Source organism: Balaenoptera borealis (assembly GCF_965194805.1).
Source record: "Balaenoptera borealis genome assembly, chromosome: 7".
Lineage (NCBI taxonomy): Eukaryota > Metazoa > Chordata > Mammalia > Artiodactyla > Balaenopteridae > Balaenoptera > Balaenoptera borealis.
This window is the reverse complement of record NC_138864.1, coordinates 56272997-56290432: the sequence shown is the minus strand read 5'-3', so window position 1 is coordinate 56290432 and position 17436 is coordinate 56272997. Positions and strand designations below refer to the sequence as shown.

General features: G+C 44.3%; 2 protein-coding genes across 6 annotated transcripts; both read right to left on the bottom strand.

The window, feature by feature from the left end:
• Nucleotides 1-312: 312 nt before the first annotated feature.
• LOC309631751 (uncharacterized protein) lies at nucleotides 313-11779 on the bottom strand. Its single transcript, XM_082398661.1, has 3 exons — nucleotides 6066-11779; nucleotides 4558-4686; nucleotides 313-390 (listed from the first exon to the last, which is right to left on the bottom strand). Exons 1-2 carry the CDS (start codon nucleotides 6396-6398, stop codon nucleotides 4630-4632), a joined length of 390 nt encoding a protein of 129 aa, XP_082254787.1. The 5' UTR covers nucleotides 6399-11779; the 3' UTR covers nucleotides 313-390; nucleotides 4558-4629.
• A 73-nt stretch (nucleotides 11780-11852) lies between these two features.
• SP8 (Sp8 transcription factor) lies at nucleotides 11853-14631 on the bottom strand. 5 transcript variants are annotated; one of them, XM_082398447.1, is made up of 3 exons: nucleotides 14095-14169; nucleotides 13636-13732; nucleotides 11853-13480 (listed from the first exon to the last, which is right to left on the bottom strand). In XM_082398447.1, the coding sequence occupies exon 3, from the start codon at nucleotides 13445-13447 to the stop codon at nucleotides 11978-11980; it is 1470 nt and encodes a 489-aa protein (XP_082254573.1). In that variant the 5' UTR covers nucleotides 13448-13480; nucleotides 13636-13732; nucleotides 14095-14169; the 3' UTR covers nucleotides 11853-11977. The 5 variants fall into 5 exon arrangements, with proteins under 5 accessions (XP_082254573.1, XP_082254571.1, XP_082254574.1 ...); XM_082398445.1 differs by lacking the exons at nucleotides 13636-13732; nucleotides 14095-14169 and adding an exon at nucleotides 14477-14631; XM_082398448.1 differs by lacking the exons at nucleotides 13636-13732; nucleotides 14095-14169 and adding an exon at nucleotides 14477-14631 and having other exon boundaries at nucleotides 11853-13476.
• Between the last annotated feature and the right edge of the window lie 2805 nt (nucleotides 14632-17436).

Below are 17436 nucleotides of genomic sequence, written 5' to 3'. Positions count from 1 at the left end.
TTTTATAAAACAAAGTAAATTGGGGAAAAAAAGTAGGGCAGTTTGTGGAAACTTGTTTACAATTTAATTTTCAGGGAGTGCTACCATCAAGGCAGCCTCCAAAATAAATTTTCCTACACTTCCCACTTACCCATTTCTTCTGGACCCTTACAGTAATAGGTGTACTGCCTGGTAAAAGCAGCTACCTTTAAGGCCTGGGTTTTTGATAAATTCCCTGTTTATGGATAAAAGACTGCCTGTATTGTTCTTAATGATTTATCTGATTGGCATACAAGGCCTGTTAATATTGTTTTTACTTACCCTTTGAGCTGTGTGAAAGCAAGATGGATAAACCTCAGATGCCAGGTTCATTCTCCCCCTCACTTCTTATTAGCCTGTATTGTGTCTAAGCTACACAGAATTTTACTCATTATTTCTGGGGATAATCACAAACAATAATTATCAAAAGGTAGGAAATTGTTAGAAAAATTAAATTAATAGTATAAATGAATCACAAGAAAGAAAACTGTTACATTAGGATAATGGATTGCTTCTTGGGAAAATGTCATGAATAAATAAGTAGCTATTACCTTTATGTCTTATATAGCACTACTTGCACAAAAGGAAAAACAAACTCTCCTGGTATAGAGAACTTTAACTTCTGGTTATTTAGTTGTAATCGATGGAATACCTGGCAACTGAATTTCATATGCAGTACTGCTACTACAACTTATACATGACTTCTGGAAATATAGGAATCCACATTTATGCAGTTTAAGTAAGAGCAATTAAACCGGGGGTAGTGTAAAGTATCTAGGGAATGGAATTTGCAAGAGCAAAACTTCAGTATAGGGTCTTAACTGCATGAAACTAATGAATAGAAATTAGGGTGATTTTTTAGAAACTTCCTTTTTTATAGCATTAATATTAGAAAGAAGAGTGCACACATCAGTATAATATTACTTTCTTGAAAGCTAGAAAAATGTAGTTTCTTAGTACGGCAGGGTAGTACTAGCATTCTGAAAGTGTAAAGCCCAGATTGAAGCCAAACAAGCTGAAAAATAAGAAACAGAAAAGAGTGATAGGAAAATCAATTTTATATTTTCACCCTACAGGTAACAAGTAACTTTTAACTTCATTATGTCTTGCATTTCCCTTTTAAATAGTACAGCATGCTATCCTTAGCATGTTCATGAACAGGCATGAGTTACTTTGTTTGTATATTGCCTTTTATTTTTAGATTTGTCCTTATAGATGCATGAATTTCATTCAAAAAATGAAAAAAAAAAATGAAAAATCAGGACGTCCAGTTAAATCTGAATTAAAAAAAAAAAACATCAAATCACGTTTAGTGTAATTACATCCCAAATATTGCATGGGGCATACTCATGCTAAAAAAAATTATTTGTTGTTTATCTAAAATTCAAATGTAACTGCGTATCCTGTGTTTTATCCAACAACTCTATGTAGAGTGAAAATACATTTTAAATAAAGGATACTTTCCTTTTTTCTGAAACTCCTTATAATCTCACTTAAACGAGACAAAGACCCATGCAAGTGTATTGCTCCATGGAGTGTAGACACACATTTATTTGTGCTTAAAAAAAAAAAAAAAAGACTCAACCATTAAGTTTTAAAGCTTTCTATATTCTGACAAACTCAGTTCCTTAGTAAAAATGATCCTAAAATTTAACTTGAAAGATATGGAGGAAATAAATAGAATCATTAGATTATTTGTATTTTGTAGTACAATAATAATGAGTAAATAAGTCATTTTAAATTGTAGAACAAAAAATAGGTCTAGGCTACAAGTAGAACATTGCTAAGAATAAATTTTTGATAATTTTAAGTGAAACTGTCAACCATTCAAAATTTAATCTGATGCTTCCATACATAAAATAAAAAATGAAAACTGAACTAGATATGTTTTCTTAGATTTTAATTAACTATGAAAGAAATAAAAAACTTTTTATTCTAAGACACTATATTTTAAAAACCTTCCTGAGGAATAGCTTTCTACACAACTTGCTAATGTAGTACATAGCCTCTGCATAGGCAAGTTGGCTATAAGAAGTTGAGCAAAAAGAAGTCAGCATTTTCCTAAGCTGCAGTCTACCATTGACTGATGTGCAGTGCAACATTTGTTGCCTTTAATTCTTTATTTTAAAAAATTATATACCAGTATTGATTTCCTGGGTTTGACAAATATACCATCATAATGTAAGATGTTAATAACAGAGAAAACTACTAGAGCTCACTATACTATTTTTACAACTTTTCTGTAAATCTAAAATTATTCCAAAATGAAAACTTTACTTTAAAAAAATGAAGTAAAAAATGCTACTTCTTTTGGAGTATAAAGTAATAAGTCATTCTAAACCATTTCACAGACATAAATGCCATTCCTCTACAACAGGGATCACTATTATACCCCTCTTTTGAAACTAAAATTTTCTCTGCAAAACAACAGGTGAATTTTAAGAATGGAACACTTCACTGATTCTGATTTTCCTGGTATACGTATTAAAACATTCAAATGAACATGTCACTAAGCAAAGTATGTTCACATTTAATCATTACACCATATACTAAATAAATTATATCATATGCTTTCTACAAAGTGTATGCAACTGAAGAATATATAATGTTCTGTTGCCAAAATATTTACAAGATTGTTTTACTGCTTTCTATTCATTACTATTACAACATTCAGTTGTGATAATAAACTAAAATATGTCACTATTGAGGGCATAGGAAATATATGTGTACAGTCCTCTACTTAACCACTACAGTTTTAAACCAAATATTTACTGGGAGAAAGAGCAAAACTTAGTTTGCCTCATAGTACAAAGGCTACTGAATTGTCGCCTACAAGAACCTTATTTTCTTAAAGTTTGGGAGAAATAGAATTTAATGTTATAAAAATGATTATTTTCTCTTAAACTGAGACTTCATATGATCTATAGTCAAATTCTGTTAGAGTACGTATAACTTGATAATATTCATTCACTAAATCAATGTGAATAACTTAAATTCATTTCTACCTACTAGCTTCCCCCTCCCTTACAAAGGCCATTGTTTGTTTAATTGAAAGGGGAAAGTGCTTATAAAAACAACAAAACAAACAAACCAACAAAAAAATAAGGGACAGGTATGTAAGAGAGAAAAGAAGCATTGAAGAAGAATGTGCACAAAACTTCCTGAAATGATGGGAAACCTGATGATAGGGTACCTGAATAATTAGGGACATTAAATTGGGTGCAAAATTGGGCAGTACAAATCCCTTATTTTCAGTTGAACTAGACAATCACCTGAACTCTGGGGGAGGCAGAGGGCACGACATCTACTTTCTTTCTTCTATTTCAGTGCTTAAAATGGAGTGGCTAAAAAACTTAAAGCTGGGAGGATCGGTCGCCTCAAAGATGTAAAGATAACCCTAGATAAAGTATTGAGGTTTTTTTCCAACATTCGCATGGAGTACAGGGTGAAATGAGCATAATGTAAATCAACTCATTGTTTGGGCCCTTTCAAATTAGTTGCCAAGAGAGGAGTGAAAACTTGATAAGCAGGCTCCAGTTTCTAAGTGTTGATTTAGAAATCTTAAAACTTGTGGGAGCTCAGTTCATTTAAAGGAAGAAATTTAAAGGGAAGAAAAGTAAACAAGGAAAATGCTAAGCAATGAAACACTGATGTATAAAGGATTTTCTTTAAAGAAGAAAACTATAAAGAGTTCCCCTGTGCTTTTAAATTACAAATTTAGATTTCTTTGATTTAAGCTAAGAGTCTGATTTTAAAATGTCTGTCAAAATGTCGTGATCCATTTAAATATTCAAACTGTTGATGCTGTTTCTTATCTATCTTAGGGGGAAACTAAATATAAATCAAAATCTTAAAGAAGCCCACATTTTCAAATAGGTAGATGGCTATTTTGAATGAAGCAGCAATGCATTATGGTTTTTAGCCTCCCCCTTCCCCATAGAAAGTACGTTTCTGAACTGCAAACCAGGTAGGTTCAGAACACTAATTGCAGCAGTTCCAGGTCTTGACCCTTTTTCTCAGGAAGCAAGCAAAAAAGCACTAATTCACTAAAATAAGTGAAGAGAGATAGCAAGACTAAGTCCAGGTATTTGGTGGCAAATCCCAGGTGGCTTGTCTGCCTTTTTCCAGGAAAATGCGGCCTCCGCTTTCATCAATGTGTACTTTGTCTTGATAGGAATGCATATTTAATCATCAAAGCAAAAATTTTTTACCCTCAGACATAAGATCCTTTAGTAGAGATTTTTAAAGTATTTTTAAGCCACGAATAAAACTTAAATTTAAAAAGTGACACCAAACTGCTTTGCGGGGGCAAGAAAGGTGAGGGCAGGGAAGGATTATCCACACGTAGATTTTGAAAGACGCTTGTAGCTTACTTGTGAAGCTTCATTTAGCATTGAGGTACAGGGGAAATGCTGTTCCTGGTGACAGCGCAGTGGGAATTCCCACTCCAACAACCCATGAAATGTTACTGCATAATTATTCACCTTCTGGGGCCCATTAGAACTTATCAGCAGAGAAAGAAATTTAATTTAAACTCACCCCTCTGTGCTAAAGAATGACCGGGACATGAGATCAAAGCCCGAAGCTCTGTCCTCCAGTGGTTTGCAACACCTAGGCACAATAGGGTGAGAGAACGCGACATTCCAGCGCTTCCCGGCTTTCCGGACCCTGGAGAGAGGGGTGGAGGTGGGGGTCTCGTCACCGGCTGGTTTGAGGGGGGAGGGTGATGGAGGCTCCGGAGGTGGATGTGTCAAATATATCCTGCAGCTCCAGGAGGCCAGACTGCTTCTACTGGGAGGCTCCAGGGGCTTGGCGAGCAAAGCCCTCACTGCAGACCAGATAGGCCATTCCCCTCCCTTCCCTGTTACTGGGATTGGGGTCAGTGGAGCCCGTGGATTTAACCACAAGCGGGAATGGCTGGAGCCATATCACACGCAGGTGTGCAGCTCTGAGTACTCGAGTATTGAGGAAGCTGCTTATACTGCAGCACATCACAGGGTGCCTTAAACGCGTATAGACGGTGCATGCATAACCCAAAATACATGCCAAGTTGAATCCCTGGCATATCTAGAGAGTACAAAGTGGAACCCATAGATCCAAACCTGCACGATGAGCTTTCAAGACCAGAAGGCCCAAGTCCTAGAGGCGCCTAAGAGAGTCAGGGGCAGGGAGAGGTTTCCTGGGGCCTGTTGCTCAGGCCCCCCCCCAGGGAGCGGCAGGTACGTTCTCAAAGTAAAGATCTTTAAAGGGAGTACGGTACTCTTTCCGAGAGATTGATCCATCCTCCCCTTCCTTCAGATGTCACCAAAATACGGGGCCTGGAGAATGTGGCTAGCGCTCCCCAAATATCCAGCTGCCCGAAGGGTGGAGGGGCAAGAAGGGAAGGGAAGAAAGCCCAAGAGAGGTTGTTGGGTTTTAGGTACAACTTGGTAAAGACAAGTTGAGTTCTGCTCAACAGGTACAGTGATTATATGTCTATATCTACCTATCGGTAAGATTCTCCCCTAGATAGTCCCTTAAGTAGCTAAACTGTTCTTTTAATTCCTGAAATAAAAAATCACAGCCAATCAGACTTGACTTTGCTTCCCTTAAGATAACAGTGTGAGAAAAGGTGCACAAGTTCCTGGCAAACCCATAATAAAATGACAAGAAGAACACTTCCTGCCGACGGAGGACGCTGCAGTTTGTTGAACCGCCACGGGGGAGGAAAGGGGGAGGAGGCGGGTGAGAGTGAACAAAGTAATTTGGCCAAGAAAAGAGAAGAGTCGCTGCTAAAGCCAAGAAAGAAATATCCAACAAGTTCGGGAAGAACCACCTCGGCCCGTCCACGCCGCGGCAGGCCCGGGTGGCACCGGCAGGACGCAGCACTTGGCCTGTCACCTCAGGATAGGGTGGGACAGAGGCCCCAGGGTCCAGGCGCTCGGATGGCCAAGGGCCCCGGAAGGATGCTTGGGGATACGGAGAGAAAAAGAAGGGAAGGGAATCCCCCCCTCCCTATCCGGCCCGAGTGTCTTTTGAGCTGGGAGGTGAGCGCGGGGGAGGCTCACCGCGGCGATTCCCACGGTGGGTTTGGTGGAGCCAGAGAGGCTCCGGGAAGCGCGGGCTGCTCGGGCTGGTGTCGCCTGCGGCGGGCGCGCTGCAGCGCGGGCGCGGGGCACGTGGTGGCGCTCGCAGTCCGCGCAGCGGGCGGAGGCGGCCGCCACGCCTTTGTGTGCGCCGGCACCGCGCGGGGCGGCTCGGCCAGCAACACGAGGGGGGCTGCGGGAGGGGACAGGGGCTCGCGGGTAGACCCGACTGCCGCCCCACCCTTCACTGCAACCCTGGGGCGGACGACGCGCCTCGCCTCCTCCGAACTCTTCCCGGGGGTCTCGGAGGGTCATTTTGAGAGCAGCCGGCACGTCGAGAAGGGAGAGGAAAGGGGAGGTAGCGTTTAGAAAGGCTGGGAAATTCTCCTGGGCTCAAAACCTACCCTTGAACTCATTGAAACAGAGAATGAGGGGAACTTTGGGCAGCCCAGATCTCCGCCTCGAACCCCACAAGGGATGCAGAGGGCGCCTCCACCTTTCCCTCCTGCGCAGCAAGAAATGCTTGTCCGAGGAGTAAAGTTAAGGAGTGGGCTTAAAAGAAGCCCCAATAAGATGGACTTGAAAGAACACCATGAAAAGCGGCAGTTTTGAGCGGGCGCTTTATTTCTTGTTCTCAGTCACTCCCCACGCCCCACCAGCTCTCCTCGCTGTCTCTAGCGCTCTAGAAGCCCCGAGTGTCATTAGGAACCAAAGTAAAATGTATAAGGCTGCTTCCGCCAGGAGACTCCGCAGAAAATTAAATTAAATTAAACACGCGCCCAGGGACGAAAAAAAATAGATTCCACCACCCCACCCCCGCCCCCAAGCAAATCAACACTTCTGCGCGCAGGGAATACAGCGAATTTAAAGAGATGGCCACTGACGCGCATCCCCTTAAACCTCAGCCGCTGGAGCCCAGGACAGCAAGGAATTATCGGCTTTCCTTTAATCCGGAAGCAGGGAATAAATAGGGCGAAAGCAAATTCTGAATCTTACTTTTTAAACAACAGCAACAATTGTATATCGAGCAAAGTCTTCAAAGGATGCCACCCAGAACTACAGTCCTAACTTAAAAATGAGTACACTTCACTCCTGTTGATCCCTTAATACGATTTTCTTTAAAGACAGTGATAGAATTAATCTGCTGGGGCATTTTTTTAAAGAAAGGGGTGGGGGGGAAGCAAACAACTATAGAAACCATATTTTTAAAAGAGAGAGAGAGAGGAGACTTGATCATACCTGAGTTTTTCTTAGGGGTGTAGGGAGAAATAATAATTCCTGCCTGTTTGGACAGAAGCAGCAAAAGGCAGCAGGAAATTAAAAGCCCCAGTTTATTCAAAATACCTGCATCAAATTAACCCCTCTTTGAGGCTATTTGTATGAAAAATTGAGCAAAATGTAGAACTTCTTTCATTATAATATTCATCTCTACCATTTTAGGCAATCAGAGAATAATCAAATCCACTTTTTTTCTCTAAAGTTCCTACCTTACCAGCCTAAAAGATCATCTGACCTTTGAGCTAATCCTCTAAAATAAAATATTTGTTTAAAAAATTCCTCCAGTGGCCTTCTGTAACATTCCATTCAATAATCAAACCAAAAGATCCACGGGGAGATGAAAATGTTGATGGCAGGATTATCGATCTGTCCGCCCAGGAGTCCAGTCTCATCACGTGCTTGTCTTTAATTTTTAATTTCAGCATTCTGTCCCCACGGGAACCCCAGTTGAAAAGTTATACCAAGATTGGAGTTAAGAGGACAGTGGAAGAAGGGCAAACCCATCCAGGAACTTTTTCTAATATCAGTTGTTATAGGAGAGGGATGAGGAAAACTCATCACATTTGCTTAAATTAAGTTTTAGCCTAAAATATTTTTGTTGATAGCCCAACCTTAACAAATCACAGTCACGTCCCTAAGCAAAAGACATCATCCAAAAAGAAGTTGAACCAGAACAGGAAAAAGCAGGATAAGGAAGAAACACTCAAGTTTGGGGATGAAATGAGACAGGTTAACAGAAAAGCGGGACTGAGCTGCAGCCCTATTCTAGTCTCCAGAGGGTGGACTGATATATGCTGGCCTGACCTCTGGGTCAACAACTAGTTTAACTCTACCTTGATCTGTAAGACTGGAAGCTTGTCCCTTGGTTCAAAGTGAGACCAAGACTTTGGCTTCATTTGAGTGAGCCTGCAGGCACTGCTAAGAGGTGCTTTAGCACAGATAAAGCAGGAAGAAACCACAATTTTGCACTTCATCCTCTATCCTCCAAAAAGATGTTCATCCCCAAAAGGGAACCCTGCCCACCCTGCAGGAAATGAATCTAGAAATACTGCTCAATAACCAACAATACAAAATAAAGCAAAGGTAGAACAGAGAGGAGGAGCCAAAGGAAGAAAGTGAAAGTTTGAACATCTATGCTACAGAAAAATCTGTCCCCGTTCATCCACCCCAAAGAAATCTTCTTCCAGACAATATCTCTCCTTGTCATCACCCACTTCGTAACTCAAATGTGATTCTGTGTATAATACAACTGATATTATAAATGTACCAAGCTTTCTGCTTACCTGCCACTACATTTAACTCATTCAGAACTGTTTTCTCCGAATCCCTCAGCTCTGCAACTTTCAATAAAAAAGCAACACTTAAATTGTGTTGTGTGTGTGATTCCTAGGAAGAAAGTGATGAAAGAGACTATTTTACTTTTTAAAACCATTATTTAGAGCTATAGTATAGCAAAGAATCAGAGCTAACTTGCTTGCCTAAAACCATAGGGATTGAAAGTCTCAAACATCAGCATAGGCAACGGGATTAAGGCACTCTGCTACTTGGGCACAAACTGCATTATTCTAAAATATTTTATCCCTAATTGTTTTTTTCTTCTGAATTTACAGTATTTATAGCATTCTATTTTCACTTCCGTTTCTATGGATCATAAAGACTTTATATAAATTTCATTGGAAAATTTTCAGGTCAAGATGCACACCAAGACTGAACTTAGGGTGGGGGAATGCAAACGGAAAGAAAGAAGCTAAACTTATAAGAATCTGAACACTCTAACTTTTTATTCAGTTTGTTTCAAAATAATAATATTAATCTAATAGTGAAATAGTTTGATAAAACAGCAATCAACATTTAAAGTATTTTATGTTTCAAAGTATGGCTCAAGGAACACCCATTGCTTAAATGCACTTAGACATAACAAGACAATATTTTTTTATTGGCATCATTGACACCTATGAACAATAGCCTAGTAGATAGATTAAGGTTTAACCTTCCTTTTCTTTGGTGGCTGTTTAGAGACTTTAAAAGAACAGATAACTCATTTCAACAGGAATCTACTACTGATATTTACCTCTACATAATCTTTAGCTAAGACATGGAATGCCAAAAACCAGCTTTTGTTAGCCTGACCTACTCCACCCCCTAACAACAAAAGTTATCCCCAAACCCATGTTTTTATTTTAGATGTATTGATCTTCTAGTGTAAGACTTGGCGTTTTAAATACCAAATGCAATCAATGGCCAACAACCTGAATCCTTCTGGAGAGTGAGAAGAAAGCAGAACAGAGAAATTTCTTTGAATTGTTTGGTGACTTTGTACAAATTTTAAGAGGTCAGTAAATCCTGATGCTTGGAGCTATATCTACTGGTAAATAATTAATTACATTTCTGAGACACTACAGTCTTTATCTTGGTAAATAGAGAAAACACAGCTTCGCCAAATATAGCATTCCATCTAAGTAATATCTTAAAGGCAATTATTTAAATATTACCACAAACAGGATTATATTTTGTTTAAATTAGACATTTAACTGAAGATAAATGCAAATGTCCATAGTTTAAAAAGGAAAAAAAATACAAATTAACTGACCTAGTCTTTTATCTGAGTTTATTAATACCATTTAAAATATTACAAATAAATCAATTACATTTCATGCATTTAAAATGCAAGTCTAAAATGTTCCAGAGAAAGGCTTTTCATTTCAATGTGAAATATCCAAATTATTTCAACATTACAATGAGCAATTAGTTTGCAGAATCTGCAAACATTTAAATGTAGTGTCAGGAGTGTTTATTAACAGTTAACAATATTACCTTCAGGAAATACACAAAGGCCAAAATTAGTTGAGATTCACTTGGACAATTTATTTAACACATGGGTTTTGGCAGACCCAGTTTTTATGAAATATAGGAGAACTCTCACTTTAACTATGCCTGAACTGCCAGCAAATGCAAATAAGTACATGCTCCATTAAATTAAGTGTCATCCCACATTTATCAAATATTGTCTTAGTTACAGTTTGATACCTATCTAAATTCATACTCGAGCAAAACTAGGCCCGGAAAGTGCGTTTGTGGCTCTGCACCTCCAGAAGTGAGTTCAAAAAACCTGCAGCTCATCAGAACTGCAAGAATAACTCTTAATATTTTCTTGTGACAAAAAAAAAAAAAGTTTACTTCAATATATTTTCAAATATTTACTGGAAGTAATGTACAAGAAAAATACTATACAAAATCGTCTCCTGGACAACTGCACCTCGCACTCATACACTGGTGGAGTTATAGTTAATTGATACCTAATCTAGAACGATTCTCCAGTTGTACAAACCATTAGGTTCAGATATATCTTACAATTTTTTTTTTTCTATTTCCCCTTTTGGCATTTAAACTACAGCCTCGTCTGAAATAAACGACAGCTTCTTCACTTCTTTATAAGTTTGAATCACACACACAAAAAAAGTTTAACACTAAGAATCTTCAACGAATTGCAAAAATTTACAGAAATGGTTACTATACAAATTGACGGCTAGACTACCAAAAAAAAAAAAAAAAAAGATTATGCTCGGGAGTGGTGAAAACGAGGTAGAAAAGGACAAACACGGAGATAGTTAATCTGGTCTCACCGGAAAGGGGTATTTTTGCATAAGAAAAAGACACCTACCCTCACCCCCACCCCCAAACCATAAGTTAAGTTAATGCGATCAAAATAACTTTGGGATCAATATTAGCAAAGTTTCGAGAGAAAGACTTGCTCACTGCTAGAGGAAAAGCTATCTAGAAGGGAAACCAAATGGAAGGAGGCTGTTTTTTTTTTCTTTAGTTTTTTTGTTTGTTTGTTTGTTAAAAAAAAAAGTTATAAAGATAAAAGAAGGCTGTTGCATCGATTCACCAAGACTGCCCTTAGCTGAAACTTGCTTCGGTTCCACCCCAGGGAACAAAGAAAAGGAGGCAGAGCTGACGTCGGAGAGCTGAACTAGGAAACTCTGGTCTCGGTGCCGCCAGATGGGCTCCCGACGGCTCTGCGCAGGACAGGCAGCGGCGCGGCAGGGCGCTCCGCAGCCTAGACGCCCGAGACTGAGGTTCTGGTACCAAGTCGGCGGCTAGCCCGGGAGGGGCGGGGGGCGGCCATGGGTGGGCCTACTGCCTCGCCCTCCCCACGGCGCCGCTCAACCTTGCTCAGCCTAGTTGTTACCGCCCGTGCGGAGGTCCCCGGTCTCCCAGGCACTGGATCGGTCCAGCTCTACCTCCAGTGGCCGCTTTCCTCTAAAAGATGTGCCCGTCAAAGCTGGGGATGGCGGAGGGAGGACGAGGAGGAGAGGACCAGAATTAAAGGCCCGGCGAGGCGCTGGCTCGGGCTGTACTGGGCTCCGACAGTGTCACCCGGTGGAGAGAGACAGCCAGGGCCCAGGAAAGCAACGCGTGTTACTTACATGTCCACATTCCCTTTACAAAGTTGTCACAGAGGGAGTTAAAAGAGAGAGGGACACGGACAGAAAGAGACAGAGAGAGTGAGCAGGGTGCAGTGTAGAGAGGCTGGAACTGAGGCCAGGATCCACAGGGCCCAAGCGGACCAAGGTGGGAGGGGGAAGGCGAGAGGCGCAGGGGCGGGGTGCGCGTCACTCCAGGCCGTTGCGGTGCCCGGGCTCGGGGGGCTGCAGCAGCTCCGGGGAGTGGCAGGGCGGGCTGCCCGCGGCGCTGTGCTCGCTGTCGGTGTCGCTGCCCTTCTTGCCGCCGCTGCCTGACCCCGCCGAGCCGCCTCCGCCGCCGCTGTGCGTCTTCACGTGCTTGCTGAGGTGGTCGCTGCGCATGAAGCGCTTGTTGCAGACCGGACAGGCGAAGCGCTTCTCGCCGGTGTGGGTCCGCAGGTGCCGCTGCAGCTCGTCGGAGCGCGTGAAGCGCTTGCCGCAGAAGAGCCAGTTGCACACGAAGGGCCGCTCGCCCGTGTGCCAGCGCAGGTGCGCCTTGAGGTGCGACGTCTTGCCGTACACCTTGCCGCAGCCCGGGATGTGGCAGCTGTGCAGGCCCTTGCGCCGCAGGCTCGCCCCGGCCGGGCCCAGCCGCTCCGCCTCCTGGCAGTTGGGGCAGTCGCAGGTGGCACGGCCGGAGTAGCGGCGGGCGGAAGAGCGCGGGGAGCCCCCCAGCGGCGCAGACGGCCCCGCGCTCAGCATGGAGCCCCCAGCTCCGGCCAGCGGTGACGGGGCCGAGTCCGGGTAGGAGCCGGGCAGCACCGGCTTGAAGCCGTCCATGAGGTGCTGCCCGGCGGGGCTGAGCAGGTGTGAAGAAGCGCCGCTGCTGAAGGCTGAGTGGCTCAGGCCTGAGTAATCCGAGTTGTAGCCTCCGAGCGGCGAGTGCAGCGAGGTTTGGAGCCCCCCGGCGGCGGGGTGCAGCGAGCCGGGCAGCGCCGCCGCGCCGTTCGGGTTCTGCACGTCGATCCAGCCCGCGCCCACGTCCCACCAGCTGGAGGCGCCGGCCGAGCCCACGTCGCCGGCGGCGCCCAGGCCGGGGTGCGAGGGCTTGAACCACGACTCGTATGGGTGCGCCATGCCCACGCGCGGGTAGATGCCCTGCAGTCCGTCCACAGAGGTGTGCACCTTGGAGATGAACACTGGCTGGTGGGAGCCGTCCTGCGAGTGCGCCGAGGAGCCGCCGCCGCCGCCGCCCCCGCCGCCGCCGCCCCCCGACACGCCAGGGGCCTGGAACACCGAGTAGTCGTTTGCGAAGGGAGAGCTCGAGGCGGAGGCGGCGGCGGCGGCTGCCGCGGCGGCGGCGGCGGCGCTGCTGGAGGTTAGGGAGAAGGCGCTAGAGCCCGGCGAGCCGCCGCAGCTGAACGAGTCGGTCACCAGGGCCGCAGCCGCAGCCGCAGCCGCCGCGGCAGCCGCCGCGGCCGAGGACGAGCCGCCGTTCCTGGAGGGGGCCGACACGCCGAAGCTCGAGAGACTGGAGCCCACTACGTTGCAGCTGCCGGAGGAGGAGGACGAGGAACGTTTCCAGGGGTGGAAGCCTTTGCCGAAGGAAGATGAGCTGTCCGAGAGGGAGGAGGGAGACGGGCTGGGGCTGCCGATCTTATTACAGGTAGCAGCAAGCATGGCCAAAGGAGTCGATCCCAACCTCGGTTCTTCCTGAGAGAAGGAGGAGAGGAGAAGGGGTGGGGGAGGGGAGGTGGGCAAAGGGCCGGTGGGGGAGGGAGGAAGGAAATGTGCATCAGTCCTCCGGTAGCCTCCAAAACGCCCCACTGCACCCCATTTCTCGCTGCGGCGCGGCGCCACCAACTCACCTGGCTCCCCCAACAGCCCCGGCGCCCGGCTGCTTCCTACCCTACGGGAGGGGACAAGTTTGGCTGCCGGCGTCTGATTCGGGAGCAAAGCGCCATGCTAAAGAAGAGTTTGACAAGTATTCTCAGCTAAAACAACACTCTTGTGCACACAAGGCCCCAGGCACTTCGAAACAAACAAGCAAGCAAAAAGTCCAGATTGGGGAGGAAGGAAGATTCCTTTGCGGAGAAGCCTGGGGAAAAACCATTGGATTGCTTTTAAGAGCGCTACCCCTGTAATCCACAGAAGAGCTTTGAAAATCCTGTTCCGGTCCCCAGAAACCCATCCTGGGTTGTTTCTCCCAGGCCAAAAGACGTCAAACTATAGGGCTGGCTCGCTCTTCCTGATTTTCTTTAAAGAAAAAAAAAAAAAGTCTACAATAGTAAAAAAGAGAAAGAGAGGGAGAGACGGGTTCAACGTACCTGCAAGACAAGGCGGGCTGCGGAATTTTCTAAGGGGAAGAGGGAAGATCTGCAGTTTGCCCAGGAGGAAAAACTTGCTCTCTTTACCCCCGAAATCGTCGCACGTAAAATGGGCTGGGCGCACGTCTCCCGGGCGGGGAGAGGCCGGGCGCTGCGAGGTGGCTTGTCTAAATGCCCTTCGAACCTTTTCCTGCTCTGAAAAAAGTGACTCTGCCCCCCTCTCCCCCTCTTTCTTTTCTCCAAACTCACTTGTATTTAAAGGGGAAAAAAAGCTCTCAATAGAGACTGATAGCCCGTGGCCTGGCCGGGGCGACTTTAACCCCCTCCGATCGGCAATAAAAGGAAACTAATTAAACCAGCAAGAGAAAATCCTGAGACTCACCCCTAGAAGTGAAGTTGCCATCACACAAAAGTGCCCTCCTCCTCTCAGAGGATCTTTTTTATATTGATAAATCAGAGGCAGTGTGTTTTTTTAGAGGTGTGCAATACAATGATCAGTTCCGCCCATTCCACCACAATTGTAGCTCCCTCTCCGGCTTTGAAGTGCCGCGGAGGCGCGGCCAGCCAATCTGCGGCCTCGCCGGGCCGCGCCGCGCGCGCGCCGTGAGGTCATCGGCGCCGCCGCCGGCCGCCTCGGGGGGGTGGGGGGGGGTGGTGTTTGGAGCGAGAGCGGCGCGGGTGACTGCGTGTGTGTTGCAAAGCGGTTGTGTGTGTGTATAACAGTGTAACTGTGTACGAGTGTGACCAAGCTGAGAAGAAGACAGTGCAGACTGAGGGATGGGATGCGGGGAGGTTGGGGGCAAGAGTATGGCAGTGTAACAGTGACGGGGGGAGGGGAGGGACAGTGCAGAGAGGGAGAGGGGGTTGTGAGTGACAGTTTAGCTGCATGTGTGACAAAGGGGGGTAAGAGGGACGGACCAGTAAAGTGTTGAGGAGAAGGGTGTGAGTGTAGTGTAACTGTGAGTGACAAACCTCGGGAGAGAAGAGGGACAGTGCAGTAAAGTGTGCGTGGGCGGGGGAGGTGGTGTCTGAGTGTGTTTGGTGTGGGGGGAGAGGAAGGAGTGTGAATATGGGTGTTTGTGTGAAAAGGGGGGGAGGGCGGATGAGTGTGTGTCCGCTTGATGTGGGAGAGACGAAGGCTGTGTGAATGTGTGAGAGAGAAGGGGGGAATCGTGTGTGCTTGTGTGTGTCTGTGCCACAGAACTGGGGGTGGAGAACGGGAACAGTGCAGTAAAGTGCACATACGTAAAAGAAAGACATGGCGATTTGAAGAGTGAAACTGCGAAGTTGAGTGAGGCTGAATAAATAAATATTCACAAACGCTATCACTGTCTCCAACTTCCTCTGGTTTCCTGGAGCTCAAATCTTGAGTGATTTTTTTTTTCTTAATTTCATGGATACTATCACTACATTTTAAAAGAAAATCGTATTAATACCTTCCTCTCCTTTCCTGGCTCTACAGCCGAAGGGTAGAAATTTAGGGAGGCTGAGGGGTATTTTTCAGAGTCAGGGCGTGTGTGCGCCTGCGTCAAAGAGTTGTTACTTTGCTGCGGTAGCTTTTTTTTTTTTTTCTTCTGAGGTGGGATTCGGCTTTGGAAGTGCAAGTCTCACTCTAGGGGAGAGGGTGTGTTTGTCCCGTGGCGATGAGTAAATTTCAATACAAAAGGATTAGATAGAGAAGGGGGTGGGAGAGTATTGTTTTTTCTGGGGGTGAGAAATTGAGCGTTTTATGGAATTTAGGAGTTTTCGCAGGAAATCCCGCCGCCTCTTTCTGAGGAAAAAAAATCAGGATTTTGATTGAAATCTTTGAGTTTTATTTATCTGAGAATAGAAACAAGCTGTTGACAAATCGTGGTCCACATGTATGGAGGCGTCTGTGTCTAATGGCGTTTGGGCCAGATATCTATGAGTGTGTATGCATGTCAATAGACAGTTCAAATTTGGTGGGTTTTAGAACTTGCTTGCCATTTGTGTTATTAGTTGCCTTCAGAAATGTAATTACAATTTCACTGCCACCACAAGGGAACATCATAAACTACAGAAAGCACCATACCAGTGTAACAAAAAGTCCACAGCCCTTGGAGCCCTATTGAATATTCATATGTTTAAAAAAAGTAATTCACATTTTTAAGCAGTTGCAAATGCTCCCAGAAATCTAATTTTAAGTCGGAATTGATTAAAATGATACTAGCTGAAAGAAGTGTTTTGTTTTGACTGGAGAAACATGTTAATTTTATTATTGTTTTTGAACCTTCCTCAAGTATGTCACAGTTTCTGGAGACGTCAAAAAAAAAAAAAAAAAATCCTCCTGGGGTTTACTGAACTCCAAAGTCAGGTTGTAGCATGTGTTTCATGGAGCAGAGTTGAGGCTGATGTTTGTGGTATGAGAGTGTGTGTTTCTGACCCCTTTTTAACAGTGTTGGGATATTGACTGTATATCATATATATCTATTGATTAAGGGGGTAAGGTACACTCTTATACTTTGAAGTAAGTGTGAAGTAAATTAATGAACTGCTTTCTTTCTCTGAAGGCTGACGCTTACCATAAATGTCGTGTTTCTCCCTGCAAGCCACTCTGAATGATTTTAGCGTGTTGAGAAGGCGTGACAGGCCAGCCCAGAAGGAGGAAGGGGTGGGGGAAAGGAGGGAACTCTGTTTAACAAATAAAAGAGAATTAACTTCATTGCTTTGGTCTCTTTCTATAATGATATTCATTTTAAGAACCTAATATACAGTTGTTCAAATTTGGGGTTTAATTCTAATCAATACCATCATCCTCAAAGGTGGAGAAAAAAAGCTTTGAGGGAAGACTCTCTTCTATGAATAGTTATTTATTTTTTCTTTTTATCCTTCTATCTGGTAGGAAGTGAGGCAGGACTATTGAAAAGTTAAATGCTGATTCTGAGAGTAAACAGAGGCATTAACCACTGTTTCCTTAAAAAATGCTAGGAATTAGAAAAACTCAGCATCATGTGATTACAATTTTGAGTATCTACTTCTAAGATTTCATTTATATAAATTCACTTTAGAATCATATGTAATTCTGCCTATAACAATGGGTCACAGTGTTGGTATGGATTTAATGAACATACTGGTTTTCTCAGTTTGCATAAGGTTGGCTTGCAGCAGATTTTCACAAAGGTTTGCACGTGCATCTTTCTTCATTATGAAAAAATATATTTATGTTTTCATGTATATGTGTATTCCATTTATTCCCATTTTTAAGTTAGGTGTTTGTTTTATAGTAGTAGTGTCAAAGGTCTTTTCTCATCCTACCCCCCCACCCCAAAAGAAGTGGTTAGTGTTTGTCATAAGGCATAAGACAGCAGAATTTAAAAGGAA

Excerpts from the sequence above, each read along its gene's own strand:
- LOC309631751 (XM_082398661.1), bottom strand. The coding sequence starts at position 6,398 with ATGACCCTCCGAGACCCCCGGGAAGAGTTCGGAGGAGGCGAGGCGCGT. Across the intron at positions 4,687-6,065 it reads CCACCGTGGGAATCGCCGCG|GGTCCGGAAAGCCGGGAAGC; the intron begins GTGAGCCTCCCC and ends CCCTCTCTCCAG.
- SP8 (XM_082398445.1), bottom strand. The coding sequence starts at position 14,497 with ATGGCAACTTCACTTCTAGGG. Across the intron at positions 13,481-14,476 it reads TGGCAACTTCACTTCTAGGG|GAAGAACCGAGGTTGGGATC; the intron begins GTGAGTCTCAGG and ends TCCTTCTCTCAG.